The 24,870-nt window shown below is 38.9% G+C and overlaps 1 protein-coding gene across 1 annotated transcript in view; it reads left to right on the forward strand.

The window, feature by feature from the left end:
- CACUL1 (CDK2 associated cullin domain 1) overlaps positions 1-24,870 on the forward strand; it is a 72,125-nt gene that overhangs the window by 15,120 nt on the left and 32,135 nt on the right. Inside the window, exons 2-3 of the mRNA XM_060033992.1 lie at positions 6,240-6,366; positions 7,252-7,354. Coding sequence (XP_059889975.1) covers positions 6,240-6,366; positions 7,252-7,354 — 230 coding nt within the window. The remainder of the gene's footprint in view (positions 1-6,239; positions 6,367-7,251; positions 7,355-24,870) is intronic.

The raw sequence follows: 24,870 nt of genomic DNA on the forward strand, positions 1-24,870 counted from the left end.
AGCTAAGTGTTACTTTTTCCTTTGCCAGGATCAAATTATTTTCCTTTTGAGAGAAATAAGTAACAGAGATTTTGTTTTTTTTTAAATAAATAGTAAGACTCCATTTATTTGTTAGACTACACAGCCTTCTTCTGATTCTGATTCTCTTCCACTCTGATCTTTTTCTTTATTCCCAAAGGCTTCTCCCCATTCTGCAGGCTTTGTTCTTGGCCTTCAGCTTCTCTCTGTCCATTACTTGAAAGATTTCAGACATCCCCTTGTGCTGGAGGAAGAATAATATTCTACCAGGTGGTAATGTTTTGGACCACACAGATTTACAAGATTGTTATGGGCTTGCTGTGACAACAAGAAGTCGTAATTTTTCTCTTAGAGCACGTACCCTAGCCAGAGTTAAAAGGAAGGCCCAGAGCTTTTTTCTACTAGTCCATCTGTCAGATTATCTAATTGTAATTAGTTACAATTAATCTGAAAGGTCACTATGTTTGAGACACAATTTAGCCTGTTTAATTGGGCTTAATCATTTATTTCATAATTGCCAATACTGTATTCTTCTTAAGGAGCCAGTTCTTAATGAAAGTGGCCTTTTTGGTGGGGAGAAGGGACATGGAAGAGTAGAACTTTAATGCTTTTCGAACATAAAACAGTTCCTAGCTGCCCTTTAATTTTTTTTCTGTGCTACATTTACACCTTTGACTCTCCAGTTCGAGTTTTTCGGAACCAACAACCATGTGCTAGCAATGGAGAACAGAGGAGCACCTGTGACCCTTGGCTGTCCTGAGCTTGAATAGGAGCATCAGGCAGTGGTTCTCAAAGTAGCCGGCATAAGAATCACCTGGAGGGGGCTTCCCTGGTAGCGCAGTGGTTGAGAGTCCGCCTGCGGATGAAGTGGGACACGGGTTCGTGCCCCGGTCCGGGAAGATCCCACATGCCATGGAGCGGCTGGGCCTGTGAGCCATGGCCGCTGAGCCTGCGCGTCTGGAGCCTGTGCTCCGCAACGGGAGAGGCCTGCGTACAGCAAAAAAAGAAAAAAAAAAAGAATCACCTGGAAGGCTCAAATGGATTTCTGTATCATGTGTTACACGCTCCCCACTTTTCTGACTCCCTAAGTCTGGGTTGGGGCCTGGCAGGTTGCATTTACATTAAGTTAACAAGTTTCCAGGTGATGCTGATGCTGCCCTGGTATCAGATTTTGAGAGCCACTGATAGTAGGTAGTGGCCAGTCTTTGCAGTAGACCAAGAATGAATTAATAATACCTGCTATAGTTTCTGAATATATCCTTCCCTTACAAACAAATAACAAGAAAAAAAACTCAAAAGGAATATCTGGTAGGGCTTACCTGGTTTGCTTTAGCCTGTGTGAAACCAAATGCACTTCAATTTTTAATTCCAGATCTACTAATAAGTAGTATGCCTTGGACTTTTTATATTAAACATTTATTTTGACTTCCATTAAATTAATTTACTTCACATACATTATTGAATACCTATCATATGATAGTTTGGAGCTGGGGCTCTAGCGCTGAGTTCCTTCTCCAAGGGGCTTATGTGTAGTTTGAGGAAGATTGATAATAAACATGTAATGTGTCAAGTGTTGATAAGTTACTTGGATAACAAAGTATGAGAGTTGAACATATTTATTCCTGCCTGGTATGAATTACATATCCCTAATAGTTTCTCATTTATTAGCAATCTGATAGTATTTCCTGAACCTTAGATTCCAGCTATTCCATGTGTTTTAGATTTTATTTCACTTTATTTTAGTAAAGGTCAGTTGTAGTACTTTCTCAATAGAACTGAGGCTGTGTGAGCTTGTTATCTTAAGAGTTTCAAGGTTTAAGCCTTGTGGCGTGATGTTATGAGGGCAACCTGAGGGTTTTTACATTTTGTGAACTTGAATGTCTCTAGAGGGCATATGAATTCTCCAGCTCATTGAAATGCTCACTGCTCTTTTTTATTCTTATACCAGGCCTGTTTTACTCACTTATGTTAATGGCCTGGGCCTTGTAGGCATTTGAGTTTAGAATACCTTCTTTAAACAGTTTAAAAAGTAGTGCACTTTTTTCAAGCTGGAAAATCTAACCTAGGTAAAATGTAGTTATTTAATGGTAATTTCATTTTTGTTTAGGTCCCATGTTTCTTATTTTTTTTGGTTAGTCTGAACTTTTTTGTGGGCAAAGTTGAAAGCGATTGATTACATTTCTCTAGCTAGAGGATCTAGTTTTAGAATTCAGGACTGCACGCACGCACACACACATACACACACTTTGAGGCTGTGCATGTCAAATGTTGTATAAACCAAACAGCTGATATATTTTGTTTGTTTTAAGTCAGAGATTGGATTGAGATTAGCAAGAAATTCAATATCTTAACATTTTCTGGATTGTCATTTTAAGTGTTGACCACAGATTGGTATGAAAAACCTTCCTAATCTTTGGCTAAGTGTATGAATACCAACTAGTGCTCGTTCTTCGAACTCCCTGTAGCTCTGCAGATGCTCCTCTGTGTTCTGCTTTCCTTTGCTACTGTGGTGAAGATTGGGTGGCTCCTGAGAAGAAAGTCATGTTAGCCAGTGTCTTAGTCTGTTCATGCTGCTGTACCAGACTATCATAGACTGGGTGGCTTATTTATCTCACGCTTTTGGAGGATGAGAAGTCTAAGATCAAGGCGCTGGCAGATTCAGAGTCTGGTGAGAGAGCCTGCTTCCTGGTTCATAGAAGGCCATCTTCTCACTGGGTTCTCACATGGCAGAAGCGGTGAGGGAGTTTTCCAGAGACTCTAAATCCATTCATGTGAGGGCTCCGCCCCCATGACCTAAAAACCTCCCAAAGGCTCCACCTCCTAATGCCATCACATTGGGGGTTAGTGTTTCAACACATGAGTCTTGGGGGGACACAAACATTCACTCCGTAATAGCTAGCATGTAAGTGAATTGGTTTTCTGTTGTTTTTCAAGCAAAATATATGTGGAAATATAGCTTCTTTTAGGATTTAAGATTTTCTACTGTGACTTGTGCCTTTTTCGTTTTGGTTTGAAAGTCTGTTTTCAAAGATATTTAAAACCAGAGCAGTTTTTGTTTTTTTTTTAATGCCACATGAAAGACCTGAGAGGCATCAGAAATCATTGCTTCTGTGGAACTTCATTCTGTCCTTGCAGCTGCGGGACTTCACATCTTAGGTTCTTTTTCCTCTGTCACATCTTTGACTTGGAGATTTGCCAAAGTGAAACGTGTGCTTGGGAAGCAGGTGTCTCCCCAGCCGCAGCGCAGAGTGGAGTTAATTGAACCGAGTGGTCCAGGAACCCATAGAGTTGGTGTGTTCATTCTTGGCATTCAGTACTTGAAGATTTCTTTCTGAGCTTGTCACTTACCTTCCTTAATTCCCAGCGTTTGGCGTAGAGCAGGTGTATGATGTGGTTTAGGTGATAAACACTTGATAGGAGGTTCAGTAACCTAGAATCACATAGTGAGAAAGTTCTTTGTTTTTCAGTTACTTAAAAAAAAATTTTTTTTTTTTTTAAATCCTTCTGAAAGCAGAAAGGTGGTATTTTGGAGCTAGCGTGTAACACTTCTCAGCATCTGCCGATCTCCTTTATTCACAGGGAAAGCAAGCTTCACTCAGAACCTTTAAAGGCAGTAGGACCTAGCTAGAATTTAATAACACTGTGTTTATTTCTATATTGCACATGACACTACTTTTCTGTTTTTGATCAATTCTTATTTTGTTTTAAGTGCGAGTAGTTTTATGCACAAGGGGGTGATTCTAGGAAGCACCTGCAGGAGTGTGGAGACAGAGACAGGGATGGTAAGGAAGCCATAAAGAAGGCAACACTGCGGCGACGGGAGTGGAATCCCAGTGGGGACTTGGGAGTCAGTGCATACTCACCCAGAGTAAAGGGAGACGCTGGGTACTTACACTGAGTTCTCATTAGTCATTACTTGATGGTGGCTCCTGGGGGTGTTAATTCTCTAGAACTTCCAACTGGCCTCTCCTTCAGGCAGAGCAACCCCGGCAGCCAGAGAGAACACTGGCAAATAATGGTAGGTGTTGACAGTGCCCTTTGTGGATCACTGTAAATGGGTGGGGTACCAACAGTTTCAGCTTCACTCCCAGACGTGCTAAGCTTCTCCTACATCCTCGTCATCTTAGTCAACGGCAACCCCATCCTTCGGTGCTGAAGGCTAAAAACTTTAGAGTCATCCTTGACCCTTCTCTCACATCTCACATCCAAACCATCAGCAAATCTTGTTGGCTCTACCTTGAAATATATTCAAAATCTGACCTCTCCTCTTGCCCTCACTGCTACCACCTACTCCAATCCCCCATCATCTCACAGCCTTCTAACTTAGTTTATTGCTAGTACAGAAGCTGGAATGATCCATAGAAAATCAAAGTCAGATTACATCACTGCTCAGAACCTTCCACATGTCCTCATCTTAGAGTGAAAGGCAAAGTCTTTCCATTGCCCATAAGGCCCTCCAGCATCTGGCCTCCTTCTCCCTTTTGTGTGTGTGCCTGTGTGTGCACACGCATGTACAGTTCTTTCTGTTTTTAGTCTTATATGTAGTCAAAACATTCCTTTCCTCTCCATTTTCTTCCCTGTTTTTTTTTAGTGTGGGTTATGTGATTCATTTGTGAATTCGATTCATTTGCCACAGTTTGCCATTCCATCTTTACCACTACATCCTGGGTGAAATTTTGTGTTTTTTTCCATACAGTGAATGTACTTTTTATAGTGTATAGTTCTGTTGGTTTTGACAGATGCATGGAGTGGTGTATCCACTACTGCGGTTCCATACAAAAGAGTCCATTGTCTTAAAAATTCCTTCCTGCTTCCCCTTTGCAGACAGTCCTTCTTTCCACCTTCCAGTCCCACTGGCAATCACTGATCTGTTTTCCTCCCTATAGTTATGCCTTTATAAATAAATGAGAGTCTTACCATATGTAGCCTCTTTGGTCTGATTCTTTGATTTAGCAGAATACATTTAAGATTATTCTGTGTTGGGCTTCCCTGGCGGCGCAGTGATTGAGAGTCTGCATGCCGATGCAGGGGACACGGGTTCGTGCCCCGGTCCAGGAAGATCCCACATGCTTGCGTACCGCAAAAAAAAAAAAAAAAAAAAAAGATTATTCTGTGTTGTGTAAATCAATAGTTCACTCCTCAAGTGTCCTTTAAGTATATTTAAGCAAAAAAAAGTGAACTGATTTAAAGAAAATATTGAACAAACATGATATAGGTGGCACATAGACATGAGAAACGTCTTGAACCTGAATGACTAAAATTTGGAAATCAGTGTGATAGAAAGATGCTAGGTCAAGGCTTTGCTTTACCTGGTACCTCTGCCAGTGATTAGCTGTGTGCACTTGGGGAAGTCAACCTTCTGCTCTTGAGTTTCTGATAAAAATAAACAGTAAAATGGCTGATCCAGTAGTTGTTAGCTCCTACCATGGTTCATAAGACACAGGGTGTCTTAGGTGCTTTGGGTAGCTCTTTTTAACATTAGCATTTCATTGTTGTGAAGCACCCATCACCCCTGGATTTCACAGTTGTTAGGACAACCTGTTACAAATGCTTTATTAAATCTATCATGAAGGAATAAGAGCCAGCCATTAAGAATGAGGTACGCCTTCAATGTAAAGCTCCAGTTCATCCACATTTTTTTTCTGTTGGGCTTTTCTGAAGGATAGGCTAGGGAGAGCCTGAGTCAGAGCTGTAGTCATGTCCAGGAGGTACTGGTGGTACGATAAATCTCTGTGAGTTTTTAGCACTGTAGCATTTGGAATTTAATTTCCATAGTCCTTTCCCTAGGTAGATTTCCCAGAGCTGTCTGTAAAGATGGATTGGAGGTCATAGTTTCCCAGAACTTTATCGTGGTTCGTGCATAGGCCATCTTGTCACATCGTTGGCAATGTGTATTTGAGGGTCAGTGCATGTTAAGAACTCTCCACTGATAACGGAAAGCGGGAAAGGGAACCAGAGATAATTGCTGTTTTGTTTTTATTTTTAAAGATGAACAGAATCATAGTAATTCTTTTTTAAATCATAATTAATGGCTGCTTAAAATCCCTGGCCAGGTTGGGATTTTTGAAATTGGAAGTGGGATAATGATTGAGTTGTATTTAGGTGACACAGTGTCAGTGTAAAATCGGAGAGTCAGTGGGAGGAGTTCGAGAACGCAGAACTGATTTGTGTTTATCTTACATGTGGCACATGGTAATATTAATTTCACTTTTTACTTTTAGTAATGAATGTTATAACTATTGAAGATTATAAGAGCACATACTGGCCAAAATTGGATGGTGCCATAGATCAGCTTTTAACTCAGAGTCCTGGTGACTATATCCCCATATCCTATGAACAGATATACAGGTAAGTCAAGATTTAATTTGCTTGGGTTTTAGAGGGTATAGTGAAGTTTACAGCAACTTGAATTATGACAGTTTGTATGCATATAATATATGATACCTACATTAAGGCTCTGTAAGTTATTTATATGTTCCGTACTTGTGGATTGGGGGTTTGATTCATACTTTTTGCTTCAGAATTGGTTTTCAAATGAAGATAGTGTTAATCCTACCTCAGCCTGCCACGCCCACCATACATAATGCAGAAATTATAGAGGTCAGTGGAAAAAGACAAAAAATATGTAGTTTTAGCATCACAGGGAGATGTTAGCTTAATCTGTTGATGTTTGTGGCACACAAGTTTAACTATCTTTGGTTATTTTGTTTCCCAGCTCCTGGTAAATGGAAGTAGCAAGTCAGTGAGGACTGGGGTGGGTTGTGAGATCAGCCCAGTCACCAGAGGAGGAAGTGACAACTGTGCTGTTCTGCACAAGTGATGCACAAAGAGCTTACACAGCAAACGTTTTTGTTAGTTAGAAACCTGCTGATTGTCACTCTCTTCCTTATTTTGACATTCATTAAAACGAGAGAGAAACTGGCTTATAAGTAGTTATCGTAGTCAGACTCTCAGATAATCACCCAATATTAGATTATCTAATACTGATAAAACATTTAATAGAATACTCAAAAAGATTATTTGTAGCTGGTGATAATGTCTCTTCCATATGAACACTGATTGGGGCAGGATAACTTTTTGTTTTAAGAGTTGCAATTAGTCACTTTTTGAGGCCTGAATTAATTATTTGACCAGTGGTTACATATTGAGGGTATGCCTTAACCTTAGGTTGAATTAAGTGCTTCAACCTTAAAATCATTAACTTGGTTTTTCTGTCTCCCCTCCTCCCCACAGTTGTGTGTATAAATGTGTATGCCAGCAGCACTCGGAACAGATGTATAGTGATCTGATTAAAAAGATAACTAATCACTTAGAAAGAGTCTCAAAGGAGCTGCAGGTAAAGAACTTATGGTATTGGTTTTAGCTTCTTTGGGATTTTCTGACTGGTTGGAATTAGCTTGTATATTATACCTTTGGAGGCTTGTTCATTTGATTATGATATAAATATATAAATATTTTAGAGATGAATATTGATCAAATGTCTTATCTTTGGAATAGATTAATTTGAAAATTTGACATAAACTGTGGACATTTTTGAATTAAATGTATTTCCGACTTTAATTCTGTTTATTACCATGCAATATTTCTTTTATGTAAAACCTTATTCTGTTAACCTCAGTATTTGGTGACTTTTATATTATAAACGTGTATATTCTAATTTTTTTCTGGAACTTTTTTGAAAATTATTATCTTTGAAGTGTTATTTGCCTACCAGTTTCTAGTGTTTGCTAATATAAACAACTGAAGTCAGCATTTTGTTGATAAACCCTCTACAGATGAACATCATCCCAGCTGTAAAATCTGGGGCAAGTTGCAGGAAATATTTTATTTAAGGAAGCACTTGGCTTCTTGATCCTACTCTGCCCCTCCCTGCCTCAGTAAAGTTTCCAGTGCTTGAAGGTCAGGTACTATCTTTATTCCAGGACCAGATCACATTTTAGTTGTGGTGTAGAAGTTACAAGATGTGCAGAAAAGTCACTCAGCAGTAGATCACCAGGGTCCACACCACAATTAGGAAGTGCTCCAGCAATTCTGAAATATCTACAGTTTCTAGCAAGTGCTGGGTTGCTATTTGGATATTCTCCTCACTTACCTTGTGTTTTTTGTTTTTTTTTTTTTTAAGTATAGCCAGAGCTGTGTTTATCATAGCCAAATATATCTTTTTCCTGTTGTTAGTGTAAATTGTTTTCGTCATCTTTTTGCCATTAAATACAGAACCTTTATTCATTTAATAAATATATTTAGTGCTAGGCATTGTATGTAAACCATAGATGAAACCTGAGATCTGCGCATTGTAGCTTTGAATGATTTGCTTACTAATTCTTTTTTTTTTTTTTTAAATGAATTTATTTATTTATTTTTGTCTGAGCTGGGTCTTTGTTGCTGTGCGCGGGCTTTCTTTAGTTGCGGCGAGCCGGGGCTACTCTTCGTTGTGGCACGCCAAGGGCTTCTCATTGCTGTGGCTTCTCTTGTTGCAGAGCACAGGCTCTAGGCACCGCGGGCTTCAGTAGTTGTGGCTCGCAGGCTTTAAAGCGTAGGCTCAGTAGTTGTGGCTCACGGGCTTAGTTGCTCCGTGGCATGTGGGATCTTCCCGGACCAGGGCTCGAACCCATGTCCCTGGCATTGGCAGGCGGATTCTTAACCACTGTGCCACCAGGGAAGCCCTGCTTACTAATTCTTGACTCTACCCTCTCTCTGAATCCCCACGTTTGATTTACTGCTGAATCCTAGTTATGTTCTATTTCTCTCTTGGCTCCTGTCCACTTGGCCACCACCCAGTCCAGGCCACATCATCTCAAGTGTTTTACTAAAATACTCATCTTAGTTGGTGCTCTGCCTCTAGTCTTAACACATCTAACTAGAATCTTGCGTTTCAGTCAGAGTGACTGCTTCTAAAGTACAGCTCTGATTATCATATTCCTATTAGAATAAATTCTAAATTTCTTAATATGATTTAGGAAGCCTTTCACTTTCTGACTCCTACTTATTTCTGCAGCCTGATGTCTTACCTTTCTGCTCCTGCATACTGAACTTATTTCAGTTCCTTGAACATTTTAGGTACCATCTCACATCTTGGCTTTTGCCATGTTTACTTAACTGCCTGAAACATTGTTCCTTTTCTTCTGCGCTCTTATTTTCTCGGTCAGTGTGAACTTAACATTTAGGCTGCCACTTAGACATCATTTGTTTTGGGAAACATTCTCTGATACCTTGTTCCCCAAGTCAGGTTTGGGAGCCCCTCATCTGTGCTACTGTAACACCCAGTACTTCATGGTAGTTCATTGTGTAATTTCTGGTTTAGCTGTTCCCCTTCCCCACATTCCCCACCCCAGTATTGTGTCCTGAGAGGGCAGAGGAGCATGTCTGTTTTCATTACTGTGCTGTTAGTACCTTGCCCAGTATCTCATACATACTAAGCATCACTTGCTGAATGAAATGTATAGCAAATGAATGTTTAGAAATATTTACTCTCTGTTGGATAGTGAAAGCTTTTCTAGTAGAAATCCGAGTTTGATCTCGTTTTTTAACATGAAGTCTTGGTGGTCTTTGGGGTGCAGGGTGTACCAGAGATTTCATTAGATCGACAAAGAACTCATCTCAAAAAAGATTGTTTTATGAATACTGTTTTCCTATTATTAAAATAATATTAAATATTCTAAAACAGAAAGCGAACCATTTCAATTCAAATTATAAGGATAAAATAATTACTTGTCTTGCTTATAAAAGTTATCTATGAAATGTGAATTGGAAATTTTATGTTTTACACGTATGCTTTGCCATCCCGTGAGTCATTAATTTGACTGATAGAATTGTGATTTGCTAGTTATTTGTCATATTGCAGTTTCTGCTTGTGTAGAATTTTTTCTTGTACTTAATTTTGTAAGCACTATACGACTACATTTCATTCTTACAATTAGAATATTACTGTAAAATGTTTTTTAAAGTTAGAGGGCACTATAGTACTGCGTTATCAAGCTCAGTCTAATTGACAGTTTTGGAAGGCCACTTGGCTACATTCTCTGGCATAAATTTGCTTGATCAATTATCAGTAGTACAAAGGTAACCTGTTACTTGCCCAGGATGGGCTGCACAGGGTACTAATACTTGAGAGTCACTGAGGTTCAGAGAGTAAGTTTCTGAGGTTTTGGAGAGTGAGATCCCTGTCAGTGTCTGTAGAGCTCCTTTATTCTTTATCAGGAATGCATAATAGTTCATCGTACCTTGCTTTACTGATGTACCTCAATTTATTTAACCACTTTTTAATCCATGAATATTTAGGTTGCTTCCAGTCTTTTGCTGTTACTAACAGTGCTACAGAGAATAATCAATCTTGTAAGTTTTATTATGCTTCGCTTCATTGTACTTCACAGATACTGCATTTTTTACAGACTGAAGGTTTGTGGCAACCATGTGCTGAGCAAGTCTTTCGGCATCATTTTTCCAATGGCATTTGCTTGCTTCTTGTCTCTGTGTCACATTTTGGTAATTCTCACAATATTTCAAACTTTTTCATTATTTCTATATTTGTTATTGTGATTTGTGATCAGTGATCTTTGAATTACTGCTGTGACTTGCTGAAGGTTCAGATGACGGTTAGCATTTTTTAGCAATAAAGTATTTTATTTTTTTATTATTATTTTTAGCAGTAAAGTATTTTAAAATTAAGGTATGTACATTGTTTTTTTTAGACATACTGCTATTGCACACTTAATAGACTACGGTATAGTGTAAATATAACGTCTATATGCACTGGGAAACAAAAAATTCATGTGACTCGATTTATTGATATTTGCTTTATTGTGGCAGTCTGCAGTTGAACCTGCAGTATCTCTGAGGTCTGCCTGGCATGTCATTTACTATGTCCATATTTTGTGGTTCACAAAAGTTGTACCAAGTTATATGCTTCCACTGGTTCTATACGTTTCAGAGTGCCTGTTTTCCCTACCATTACTAATATGGCGTATTAGGTAACTAAAGAATTTTTGCTTTATACTAATAATAGAAATAATTCTTATAAAAATAACATAGACGGGCTTCCCTGGTGGCGCAGTGGTTGAGAGTCCGCCTGCCGATGCAGGGGACACGGGTTTGTGCCCCGGTCCGGGAAGATCCCACATGCCGAGGAGCGGCTGGGCCCCTGAGCCACGGCCGCTGAGCCTGCGCGTCCGGAGCCTGTTGCTCCGCAACGGGAGAGGCCACAACAGTGAGAGGCCCGCGTACCACAAAAATAAATAAATAAATAAAAAATAACATAGACAAGGGTGATAGCTCTTTTGATGCTAGTATTTAAAAAACCATATTGATAAATGTGAAGGTAATATACGATGTAAAACCGGGGAATTTAGCTTGTTTTTAGAATCCATACATGTCCTACTTTGAGTTCAGCAATATGGGACTATAAAAAAATCTTACTTTGAAATGATCTTTTTTGTAAAAGAATGTAAACTCGAACCATTGTTAAATAGCAGGGTAAAGTGGATAAAAACATGGGGACCTGGGCTCTGGTCTCAACTCTGCCACTCAGCAACTGTGTGCCTCTTGATTAAACATGCTAATATCATCTTGTGAATTTTCTCAACGTTAAAATGAAGTGGCTTTACTGAAACACCTGGTTGCTTTAAGCTCAGTTCTAAGATATTTTTTCTTTGCTTCCTGCTTGGCAAATGCTTCTTCATTCTTTTCTCAGGCTTAAACTCATTTGTGTCCACCTGTGTAAAATCTTCCTAGAACCCTCACACTCCCCTCAAACAAACAAGCAAACAAACAGGCCATTGGAACTTTTTCTTCTGTGCATTCGTAGCGTCTTGGCAATAACTCTGTATTGTTTTTGCGACCATGTCTGGCCACCTCACAGCCCTGTCCTCCTTTGAGGGCTTGTGTTTTTATCCTTAGTGCCTGGCAGTTACAGCTCAGCAAATGTTGAGTGAATGCTCAGCATCAAATTTGACCAGTGGGAAGAGTAGCATAATTAGCCTTGTATGACCACTAATCTTTGTGTCTCTAGGTGCTTAGGCAATGAATTTATTCATTGTTCAGTTAATCCAGTACATTAATTTATGCAGTGTTGCAAGTATGTGGCATAATCCTGGTGTAATCTCTACTTTATAGAGACCTTAAGGGCAGTTTTCATTGGGGACAGAACAAGAGTGTATGCCAGGCCCCATGAGCCAGAAAAGTTTTATTTGGGTGGAGTGTTTTGTTTGCAGTTGCAGCTCTGATTTTAGTAATGATATATTGTTATTATGAGCTAGAACAGGAGTGTGGGATGAGTTGAATTTGACAGATAATCAGAAATTTAGTGTTGGGGTTGATAAAATCAATGAGTTGAACCTTTAGGGCATCAGCCTCTTATCTCTCAAGGGCATCTTAAAATAGCTACTGGTGTGTGTATAGTTTACATGGCCCAGAGTGACTTACTTTTCTCTATCAAAAGCCATATATCAGTGTTGGAGGGACTGAAGAGTGTATGAAATAATGTTTCCTATTCCCCAGTTACTGATTTAAAAGCTAGAGAATACTGGTTTTTAGAGATTGTAAAAGATTATTTTAATTTGTTGAACCTGAATGCTTTAATATAACAACATAATCTAACTTGCTTCCTCTTTTAAAAAAATAAATATTGTTTTCATTTTGGAAACAATGACTTTTTGACCGGCAACTTAAAAATTTTTCTTGTTAAATTTATTAAACTACTTATATAGCTAAACCTACTTAGTATTCTGCTTACTCTTGTATTTTATTACATGTATATCTTTACTTTTTACTTACTACTAGATTGTTTGAACTGTGACATATATTTTGCGTTAGTTTTTTTTTTAAACCGTTACCTCCGCTTGTGCTTCACTCCTCTGTTCTTTAAATGTGGTAATGAACATCTCTATTTTATTTTCCTTTTTCCATGCCTCCAGAACCTCAAAATGTGAATTTCCAGTTCTGATTTTTTGATATACTAAAATTGGTTTATTAGTTCAGTAAACAATATTCTGGTCAGTTTTGGCAAATTCTGTTGAAACTTTTAGCAATCACTGTACTTTTGGTGAGGGCTCAAACCAGCTTTTCCAAATGCCTATTCGACATTTCAACTTGGATTTCTTCTTACAGATACTTCATATTCATGTCTGAATCTAAATTCCTCTTCTCTCAAATCAGTTTTACTCTCAGACTTGAGATTTTATATTCACCTTTGACTCCTTTTTTCTCCCTTACCTGTTATTTCCGGGTGATAGTCAAGGTTGATAGAATACGGCAATTTCATTTGCTTCTGTCCCCTTTCATTCCCATTGCTGTCATCTTTTTCCTTATTATTGGTTCATGCCTGCACTAGAGCAGTACTCTCCTAACTGGTCTGCCTTTCTGCAGTCTGTTCTTTTGACTGACTAATCCTCTAAAAATGCTCATTTTTGATGGGCGTACTTTCTTGTTCCCAAACCTTAAAGACTCCTCGTTGCTTTTCTCAATCACAGTTGATTTCTTGGACAGTATAAAAACAACTGAGCTGGTTGACTGGTTACAGGGCTACCTAGTGGGGAACTTAATGTAGCTAGCCCTTTCCTGTATAACTATGCAAGGTACTGTGTTAGGTACAGCCGTCGACATATGATTGATAAGGTAGATAATTTTAGACCAGCCCTCCTGCTGAGAACAATTTTTAAAATGGGCCAGGGAGCTAATAAAAAAATGAAGAATTGTAGGACCAAGACCTGGGAAGAGAAGGAAATCCAGAGACGGGAGACTAGCACTTGCGCCATGTCTCTTCTAGAGGCACCTATTTATTCTGGAAGAAGAGGCTACTAGGCTGAGGAATTTAATAGAGCTTTGATGGGTTTATGGGGATAGAGTAATAAAAATTGGAGGTCAGGTCCCACCAAACCTAAAGGATCACATCCCAGGTATAGTAAGAATAATAAGTTACAGACTAGCTTGTTGTAGCTGACACTTGATTCCTGACTGGATTCAGATGGTCTGGATTTGCTGGCTCCTCTAGTTGCTTACCAGAAGCGAAAGTAAATTCTTCCTGGAGAAAGAACATTATCCTAGACATCAAATTGTTTCCATAATTTTTCATAAACAGTGTCTGACGTTCAGTCAGAAATATGTAGTTATATTAGGAGGTGAGATGATCATAAAACCAAGAGAAATACATTTTTTAGACAAGAATTGGGAGAGTGCTTCCCTGGTGGCGCAGTGGTTGAGAGTCCACCTGCCGATGCAGGGGACACGGGTTCGTGCCCCGGTCCGGGAAGATCCCACATGCCACGGGGCGGCTGGGCCCGTGAGCCATGGCCGCTGAGCCTGCGCGTCCAGAGCCTGTGCTCCACAATGGGAGAGGCCACAACAGTGAGAGGCCCGCATACGGCAAAAAAAAAAAAAAAAAAAAAAGAATTGGGAGAATTCATCACCAGTAATCTCTAACTTTAAAGAAATACTGGAATGTTCCTCAGATAGAAAGAAGATGTCCCTAGATGAAAATTTGGAGAATCAGTAGGAATGAAGGAAAACAAGGATAAATATGCAAGTGTAGAATAATAATAGTGATAATGTCTTTTAGGGTATAATATAAATAACCCAAACACATGACAGTTGCATGGAAGATGGAAGAAGATAAAAGGATTTAAAATGTTCTAAGGCCCTTGCATTGTTGAGGAAGAAGTAAAAGTACTCATTTATTTCAGACTATGGGAAGACAAGGATGCAGTCTATAACCTTAGGGTAATCACTAAAAAAAAAAAGTAAAACGTGTAATTAACAAGATAATAGAGAAAATGGAATAATTTGAAAATAAAGGAGTCAAGAAAGGGTAGAGAAAGGTACAGAGAACAGATGGGACAAATAGAAGAATAGTAAGGTGTATCAATTACATGAAATGTTAAAGACAAAATGCTGCATTAAAAAAGTAAATAATTATTGGACTGAATGACATTCTGCAGCCTTACTAAATGCTGCTAACATGAGACACATCTAAAATATAAGGAGACAGAAAGATTGCAAGCAAGTGATGAAAAAAGATACACCATACAAACATTAGCCAAAAAAAGAAAAACAATATAGCTACATTGATACCATAAAAAGTAGACTCACAGCAAGAAGCATTATTGGATATAAAGAGAACCTTTTATTATGACAACGTTCGGTTACTAGGAAGATAATAATTCTAAATTTGTATTGACCCAAAATACCCAGAAAAATCAACAGATCCAAAAGGAGAAACAGACAACTCCACAATCATAGTGAGAAATTAACACATCAGTGGCTTTAGCATTTATCTCAAGAAATTAGAAAAAGAACAACAAATGAAACCCCCAAAAAAGAATTAAGTCACAATCTCTGCTAGTGTACCTTTGGAACAATAAGAAATATTCAGGGAACTATGGTACAAAGCAGAATAAAGAAAGTGCTGTATCAGACTAAAGGTGAAATGATCACAGACAGATGGAGGGATGAAGAGGAAGATGGCGTTAAAAATACGTCATGAAAAATGATATTTGGGGAGGGGGTGTTCTGAGAGAACTTCCATAAGTAAAGGCTTATGGGTAAGAGAGGTTTGGGTAACAAGGAGTGGTCCTATGCGGATAGAATGTGAGGTATTTGAGGGAGATTGGGAGGTGATAAGGATGAAAAAGGCAGGCTGGGGCCAAATTGTAGAAGGCCTTAAAGGCCAGGAGTTACATTTTAGGAAGATCGATACAAGACGGATTGGAGTAGGAAAGAATGAGATGTGATTACAGTAGACTAGATGAATTACAGGTCCACAGTCCCTTATCTGTAATTCAAAAATAGAAAAAAAGCTTTGAAAATGGATTTGTTTCCCTCTAAGTTTGGTGCCCAAACTCATTTGGAGTAAAATTTGATTTAAACTCATGTGAGGAAGGAACTTAGTTGGGAACATTCATGTATTTTCTCCCAGAAATATCAATGGATTGATATTCCCAATCTCTACTGGGTATTTTACATAGTATATGGTATATGTACCATAATACCTTCTAAATCTGAAATCCTCTGAATTATGGCACATCTGGCCCTAGGAATCTTGGATGAGAAATTGTGAACCTGTTGGCAATGAAAAGGGAGAAAGAGATGTCTGGGGCACATTGCAGAGATCAAAGAAACAGGATAGATAAGACAATAATTAAGTTGGAAGAGAGGTGGGATTAGAGGATTTAAAGATCATTTTGGTTTCAGTGGAATTGTTAGAAGTTGGTAGTGGGGACTTGAGAGAGGGAAGGAGAATGATAGTGGTTTTAGAATGTTTATTAGTTCAGCTAACATTTAGTGTCCACGTGCCAGGCATTGTGCTAGATGCAAAGGGTACAGTGATAAATAAGATGGATTTGTTCTTTGTACTGTTTAGGGGAAATGTGCGATGGTCATTTTAATATACTGAAATGTGATGAGTAGTAGGATAGAGATATGAAATGAGTCACAAGTCTTGCTGATTTTCTCCCTTGTAAAATGTCTCAAATTTGTCCCCTGCTACTTCCCTAGTTTAGGTCCTTAGTCGTACTTTCTTGAACAATAGAAAAAGATTTCTAGTTTGTATCTTGATCCTGCACCTTCCCTCAATCCATTTTGTTTATTTTTTAGACGTGTCATGTCATTCATTTTCCCAACCTTCTGCCTCTCCTTTTACCTAAAGAGCAAAGACCATACTCCTTCACAAGAATTTCAAGGCTCTTTACACCTGAGCTCAGCAAGATAGTGTAACAGTATTTTGCTTTTAAAATTTAAATGTGGGAGAGGATGTCTTTTTATCTTTGTGTATTTTCTTAGTTTCTTGTGCCACTATTTCTTTCCTCCCTTCCCTTTCTGCAGAGGGGGCATTCTAGTTGTCTGTTAGGGTTTTCCCAGTTTTTAACTTCTCTATTCCCGGTAGGCTTAACTAATCACTTTCTCTTCTTTGCTGCTGTAGCACTTTATTTGTGTTGCTGCTAGAGTACTTAGTTTAGCACTTGGGATATATTTAGTTACCAGCAGGATGTCACCTTTGCAACACTGGGAGCTGCTTCTTTTTTTTTTTAAATAAATTTATGTATTTTATTTGTTTATTTATTTATTTTTGGCTGCGTTGGGTCTTTGTTGCTGCGCACAGGCTTTCTCTAGTTGCAGTGAGCAGGGACTACTCATCGTTGCGGTGCACAGGTCTCACTGCGGTGGCTTCTCTTGTTGTGGAGCAGGGGCTCTAGGCACGTGGGCTTCAGTAGTTGTAGCATGCAGGCTCGGTAGTTGTGGCTTGTGGGCTCTAGAGCGCAGGCTCAGTAGTTGCGGCTCAGAGGCTTAGTTGCTCCGTGGCCTGTGGGATCTTCCTTGACCAGGGCTTGAACCCGTGTCCCGTGCATTGGCAGGCGGATTCTTAACCACTGCGCCACCAGGGAAGCCCATAGGAGCTTCTTAAGGGCATGAATCCTGACTTACTTGTTTCTCTTGGCCTGTGTGGTATTGAACTAAGTGCTCATTAGGTAAATATGCTGGTCTTAATGCTATTAATCAGATGTTTCCAGTCAGGAGTGTACTTCTCTATCCCATTGAAGTTAGCCTTGGTCAAGTGCTTTGGCCTGTGGATTGTAAGAGAAAGAGAAGTGTGCTTGGTGAGGCGTTTACCCAAAGATCTGAGCCTTTAAGGTCGGCAGTGCAATTTTCCATGTCTCCCTTTCTCTGCCAAGTGTTCTAGGTGGTAGAGGCTCCCTTAACCTGCGTCCCTGGGTGATTATAACATGAAGCAGACCCTCAAGATGGGCATGTAACATGGGAGAAAGAAAACTTTGCTATATATTTTTTTCTTTTTAAACACATTAAAAATTTTTGTTATTTTTTTATTGAGATACAATTCACATACCCTAACATTCACCTTTTTAAAGTGTACAACTCAGTGGTTTTTAGTATGGTCATGAAGTTGTGCAGCCATCATCACTAATTTCAGAACATTTTAGTCACCCCAGAAAGAAGCCAGCACTTAATTAGCAGCCACTCACTAATCTCCCCTCCTGTCAGCCGCTGGCAGTAACTAATCTACTTTGTGGATTTGCCTATTCTGGCCACTTGATAGAAATGGAATTAGTCAATATGTGACCTTTTGTATCTGGCTTAATTTACTTATTAGCATGTTTTCAAGGTTCATTCATGCTTATAGCATGATACTTCATTCTTTTTGGCTGAAAAACATTCCATTGTTTGGTTATACCACATTTTGTTTATCTAAGCTCTGTTTTGTTAAGTCACTGAGATTTTGGGGGGGCATTGACTGGTAAAATCAGTATATGAATTGATAATACTTAGAAGATTCTGTTTTATCTCACTACCATTTGGATAATTGAACTTCATGGATATAACATCCTTCACTCTTAAAACTGTTTTAAATGACACTTAGACAATTTGATTATTTTTGTGTACATCTGAATCCGGAATCCACTAGAGCAGTTGGGAGGCATTTTCTCCCCACGTAATGTTGATAAATTTATTGTATATGTTAATATACTTCATCAAATTGAGAGTATATTTTCACTTTGGCCAAATAAAAATATTCTGGTATTTTGATCTAGTAGCTTTATAGTCAGGAACCCACTAGCAAGTGTGTTTCTTCCAACAGTTTCTTTGTCAGTGGTTTGGAACTTAGACTGTACATTACCACCAAGAAACAGTGTTTAAACAGAGATTTTGGCTCCCAGGCCAGGACAATAACATTGAATTGTTAGGAACAGCACTGATAATACTAACCTGAGTGCAGGGTCCTGAGGAGGAGAGACCACAAAGACAGAAGCAGAAAAGGAAAATGGTGCAGTTTTTATTCTCAAATAAGGCAGAATTTAGAATAGTTTAAATGAGTATTTGTCAGCTATTTTAAAGGAAGTTAACTAATTGCGTTTAAACCATTAATTTAAATGAATTTAGAGTAATTTTAATGTCTTTTAAGCTAAATATATCAAATATATATTGGTTGAGTTAAATATAATTTAACTCTCAAACCAATTAATAATGGAAATTAATAGAAACTAAATCATAATCAGTCAGCATGACTTAACTTTGCTTCAGTCTTCATAGACGCCAGATTACCTGTAAAAGCTTTCTTGCCAAACTGCCAACAAATGAAACCAAGTTTATCTTCCTGTTTAAAATGGGCCAAGGATTGCTTTGCTATTTGTGTTTTGTCCAGTGGGTGGCAGCATAATTCAACTAGTTGTATGCAGTCATTTGAAAGCTTGTATACCTTTTAAAGGCTATAATTTCTATATCTGTTGAGCTACAAAGTGTGTTTAAAAAAATCTTTCATTCTCCGAAGATAATGCTGTTTACTCCTTGCTATAGTGAGGAAGATTTTTAGATAGAACATTGTTATCCTTTCTACATAGATTTCAAGTAAGGTAAATATCACTGCCAACTGGTAACTATCTCTTCACAGAAAGTCTTTCTTTTTTTTTAAAATAAATTTATTTATTTTATTTATTTATTTTTGGCTGCGTTGGGTTTTTGTTGCTGTGCGTGGGCTTTCTCTAGTTGTGGCGAGCGGGGTCTAATCTTCATTATGGTGCGCGGGCTTCTCGTTGCGGTGGTGGCTTCTCTTGTTGCAGAGCACAGGCTCTAGGTGTGCGGGCTTCAGTAGTTGTGTCACGTGGGCTCAGTAGTTGTGGCTCGCGCACTCTAGAGCACAGGCTCAGTAGTTGTGGCGCATGGGCTTAGTCACTCCGCGGCATGTGGGATCTTCGCAGACCAGTGCACGAACCAGTGTCCCCTACATTGGCAGGCGGATTCTTAACCACTGTGCCACCAGGGAAGTCCCCAGAAAGTCCTTCTGAATAAGTATTTGGAGATCTATTTTTAAGTCCAAACTAGAACTTAAAGTAGTTGTTACAGTGAAGTTGTTCTTAGAGAATTTGCCAGTGAGACGCCTTAACCCTCTATCAGTCTACAGGCTTCCATTCAGATCATAATTCTAATAAGTTTACTACCAGCCTTTGAAGGCAGGGTCTGTGTTTTCTTTTCATGTGTCCTTATAGAACTTAACATAATGCCAGGCCCCAAAGAGATCCAGTAAAAGTACTTACTAGTTGACAAAAATAAAAACCATATGCTTGCCTTACAGCTGAGATTATTAAAACCACCTACTTATTCCAGTTAAAACAGCATCCTTAACTCAGGAAATGGAATTTATGATGAGCAGGAGAGTCAAATCACTTAAATAATGAATAATTATTTGCAGTTGTTTATTATCAGAGTGTAGAGTACATTTAGGAGTTGTATTCTTTTTAAAACAAACTTTTTGTTTTGAGACAGTTATGTACTTAAATTGGAAGTTTTGCTCAGTGGTAAAAGAGATGAGGCATATAGGAGATTGAGAGGTCCTCCTATTTCATCTGACTTCGGATATTTTCTCTTATGAAGTAATCTTGAACCTTTTGTAACTGTTCTTTGTTACCTAGCTAGTCAGTTAAAAAGCTGAGATTAGAACCTAGGTTTATCTCATTGTTATGTGAGTAAGCTAAAGGAATACAGGATCACAGAAGCTTGGCTTTAATTTTGTTTAGTGTTCAAGTCCAAATAGTATTTGGAAAAGGAGGAAAGTCTTATCTTAGAAATAAGCGGGGAAGAAATTTCCGTATAATTGTAATAGTAATGATAGTAGCAGTTAACTTTGAAAGTTAAGAGACCTAAGAGAGAAATGTCTTCTACTGTCTTTTAGACTCACCTTGACTTTTTTATTGTTGCTTTTAATTAGAAAATCATCCGTACAGCTTATATTAGGAGCATCAGAGATGTGCATTATAGTTCCTACTAGCTCCCGAGATTCATTTACCTTCTACGTAACCTACGCTTTTTGGATACTTTACTATGGAAACAATATCTACACAGCAGGAATGGGAATGGATGAGAATATAATGCCAGATGTATGTATTTGTCTATTTGGAAAGAAATTCCAGTTTTATGTAGCATCTCTGTCAGCCTTAGGTGTAATTAGTGTTGCTTCTGGAACCTTGATAAATCTGCCTGTTGGCAGAGTGGTATTGCTCTGGAAAGTCATGGAATAAGTTGGTTAGACTAAAAGTATATTACACGCTATTCATTTTTGCTAAAGTTAGTCATGTAGAGGCAAATTTTTTATGAAAAGTAATTTCCAGTTTCATTCAGAAAATAATATTAAGAGAGCATTCAGATCCATTTGTATCGTATCCATAATGCCGAAGTCATACTTGGTAATATAGGAATAAATGTTAAAATGTTAAAAGATTATGAAGGAACTATTTGAAAACTTCTGGCATTTCTGTTTGACTTAAAAAAAACCTTTTCATTTGTCTGCTGTAATTCCCCATCTTTTTATGCACGTTTCCCACCTCTTCTACTGGGTCATAACATACATTAATCATAGTTATTTTAAAGTCTCTGTATGATAGTTCCAACTTGTGGGCATCTCTGTGTCTGGGCCTGTTGACTGCTTAACTCTTGACAGTGGGTGTGTTTTCTTACTTTTTTGGTGTTTCTAACTGAATGCTAGACATTGTATAAAAGCATCAGTAGAGACTGACATAAATAATATTTATGTTTAGTAATGGGCCTGCCACTCTTCTGTTGGGCTGTTGGTGTGAGGAGTTGAATCAGTTGTATTAGTAGTTGACTTGGGTTTGCGTTTTATCATTTCAATAACCAGTTAAGGCCTCAGATTCTCTAGCAGTGGACAGTGACTGCTCTGTTCCTAGTGTGAATCAGGAGGGGGTTTTCAGTGCTCCTGCTCTATCCTCAGCCCTTAGCAGGCCCTGCTTTGTGGTGGGGGCCTTTCTTTGCACTGTTGCCCTCTCCCAGCAGTGAGTGGATGGCTGTTGCTTGTTACTTGGTGCAAGGCTTCGGGGGTGGGGAGCAGGGTTTTTGGTTTGGGTTTTTTTCCCTGGTTCTCTTACTCCTGCCTCAGTCATAGGTAGTCCCCATGCACCTGAACCCTTGGAAGTGGGGCTTTCTCAGTGTTCTCATCTCCCTCTTCCTCACCCCATTTGCAGATAGCCTTTTCCTTCTCAGTTCAAGGTCTAGAACTGGGGTTGGTAAACTTTTGCTGCCAAGGGCCAGATAGTAGTTATCCTCACGGGCCTTGTGGTCTCTATTGCAGCATCTTTAACTCTGCTGTTGCAGCATGAAAGCAGCTGTGGACAATTCATACATGAATGGACGTGACTGTGTTCCAGTCAGACTTTATTTATAAAAACAGGTGGTGGGCCAGATTTGGCCTGCAGGCTCTGGTTTGTTGACCCCTGGTCTAGAGGTCCGGAGGGTTTCTTGCTTTCTCCCTACCCCTTGCACCTCTTGTCCCCTATACCCTGTGGCAACCAAATTTCGCCTTGCATCCATGGGGGGCTTTAGGAGTGAGCAAGTTTCCTGCACTTCCCTCAGCAGCAAGATGCTTCTGTTTTGTAGTAGTGCAGAAACCTGGGCATGAGTGGATTTTCTGCCCCCTCCTCGGTGATTGGTGACCTTTGCTGTGACAGGAGGGCTAGAGAATTCCCTGTCCATCCCCCCACAGTAGACAGTTTTTGCCTCAGGTAAAAGAAGGGTCACCAGGGTTCAGGTGGATCTCTTACCCCTTCCCTTCAACAAATGGCTTTTGCTTTGTAGGTGAGTAGGGGCCGGCGCATAGGCAGTTTTCATTCATGTCTTCCATAGGCAGCTAATCAGCAGCTGTTTACCCGTGATGGGCCCGCAGTGTGCGTGGGTTTCCTTAGGGACTCCTGCCCCACCCTCAAACCTTGACAGGCCTAGCACATCTGTGCCATAGAAGGTGGCTCTTTGATCTCTTTCACTGCCCTCAATTATTCATCTCAAAGGCCCAGTGGAAACCCATGGAAAAGAGCTGGGGAGTAGGTATGGACTGCCCTTGTGTTGAGGCTCCCAGGGATTCTGTACTGCTAGTTCACACTTGGCCTTTAATGGTTGATTTCAGCTTCGGTTGTTCTTGTACCAGCTTTTGTGGCTGCCATCACCAGAGAGAAACAGTTCACGTGTCCTTTCTTTCCTTAGAAGAGCTTGTAACGCTTTGGAATTCAGTTCACCTGGTTGGACATGGCAGTTGTAAAATGTAGTGACCTCAGGTCTCTGATGAGCTCAGAAAATTGATGATGTAGGTTAGTTAACTAGCTTTTTCTTACCATCAGGGCAGGACTGATGTTCTCTGGTGGCTTTCTGCATTCTAAGTGGAGTTAGAACTTCACCATTGCACTTTAATAACTTCATAATCACTGAAGTTGATAATAATCAAGAAGCTGTTAAATTAAAAAGAACAATTCACCTATAGTCTTAACACTAATATTAAAATGTTAGTGTATCATATTTTCATTGATTTCAGTATAGTTTGCAGCTGCAGTGTCACTATTGTCATGCAATAAATGCCTTGTGTAGGGTGGGTAATTACTGCTCTGCTCTTTCTTGGATCCTCTAGACTTCCTTCCCATAGAGCACCTCTCTTTCCTTTGAAGTGGTCTAAGGTACAGGCTTCTAAATGCTTAACAGCTGCTGGGCCAGCTGTTTAAAGAATCCCCTGAAGTTCTCTTTAAAAATATACACTTCTGGAAAGTTTCTGAGTCTGGACTTGTGGCAAAGGAATCTGCATCATTAACAAGCCCTTCAGGTGACTTGGAGAGCAGCATTCTTTGAAATTCACTGGCCTAGGCAAATGTACCATAGTTCCCGAAACTGGTCTCTCTCAAGCAACTAGTGGTGTCATTTTTTGTTTAAATGTAAGATTGTATTGTTGCTGATGACACGCAACACATTTGCACCACTGAAGTGCTAATCTGGAGTAGAAGTACCATGCAAACCTGGATAATGCAGACAGCAGAGCTTGGTTTTAAGTACCTAATGAAGAGGGACTGATGAAGTAGACAATGGTGGGGCCAGGCAGTCATTACAATCACGTTGTTGAAATACATTTGGTCTGTGAGGTGCCAATGATATATATAGCTGAGTGATAATAGCAGATTACAAAATAATTCCATATTTGTTATAAAACATACACACAGAAGAACAGAAGAAAATGTTGATGGTAGTTATCTACCATTCTTGGTAGTGGTTGTTTTCCTATAATTGCATTTTTAATTTTAAAAATTTCAGTGAACATGTGTTACTTCCACAAAGATATATGTTAGTGGCCTTGTTATGTTTATTAGATCCCTCCTTCCCATCTTTTCTTCCTCCTTATTTCATTATAACATATGAAAGTCATTTCTTTATTTAAAGGCAACTACAACGTTTTTGTGAACATAAAAGCAAATATTCTTAAATTTTTTTCATGTTTCATTTTGGTGGGATGGGGATAGGGCGTAGATAGAAGAGGAGGGATATAATTATGAAACTGTGGAACTTATTTCTATTTTACATCTGCAGTGTCCAGTTTGGTTACCATTTAGTCACATGTAACTTTAAAATTAAAATGACATAAAAGTTCACTTTCTTAGTTTGTTTTATTAAATACATTTCAGGTGCTCAGTAGTCACACATGACTAGCGGCTGCCATATTGGACAGTGCAGGTATAGGACATTTCCATCATCACAGGAAGTTCTGTTGGGCAGTACTGACCTAGACCATAGTATATTTGTCTGTTGGCTAGTAAAATTATTTAAACAAGTCATGCTGTTCTAAAAATTAATATATGTCTAATTAGAGTAACTGACCAAGCTTCCTTATCTAGCTTTCAAAGTTAAAAATAATTAAGGAATATACTTAGTAAGCAAATATATATATGTGTGTGTATGTATATATATTTTTTTAAGGGATATTTAGCAGATTGGTTCTATAAAACTCTTAAGTACCAAAATTATTTTGTTTTTATATGATGATACATGATTATCATCTAATTCTACTTCTTTTAAACTTAATTTTTCTTTAAA

The sequence above is a fragment of the Delphinus delphis genome, chromosome 16 (genome assembly GCF_949987515.2).
Source record: "Delphinus delphis chromosome 16, mDelDel1.2, whole genome shotgun sequence".
Taxonomy (NCBI): Eukaryota; Metazoa; Chordata; class Mammalia; order Artiodactyla; family Delphinidae; genus Delphinus; species Delphinus delphis.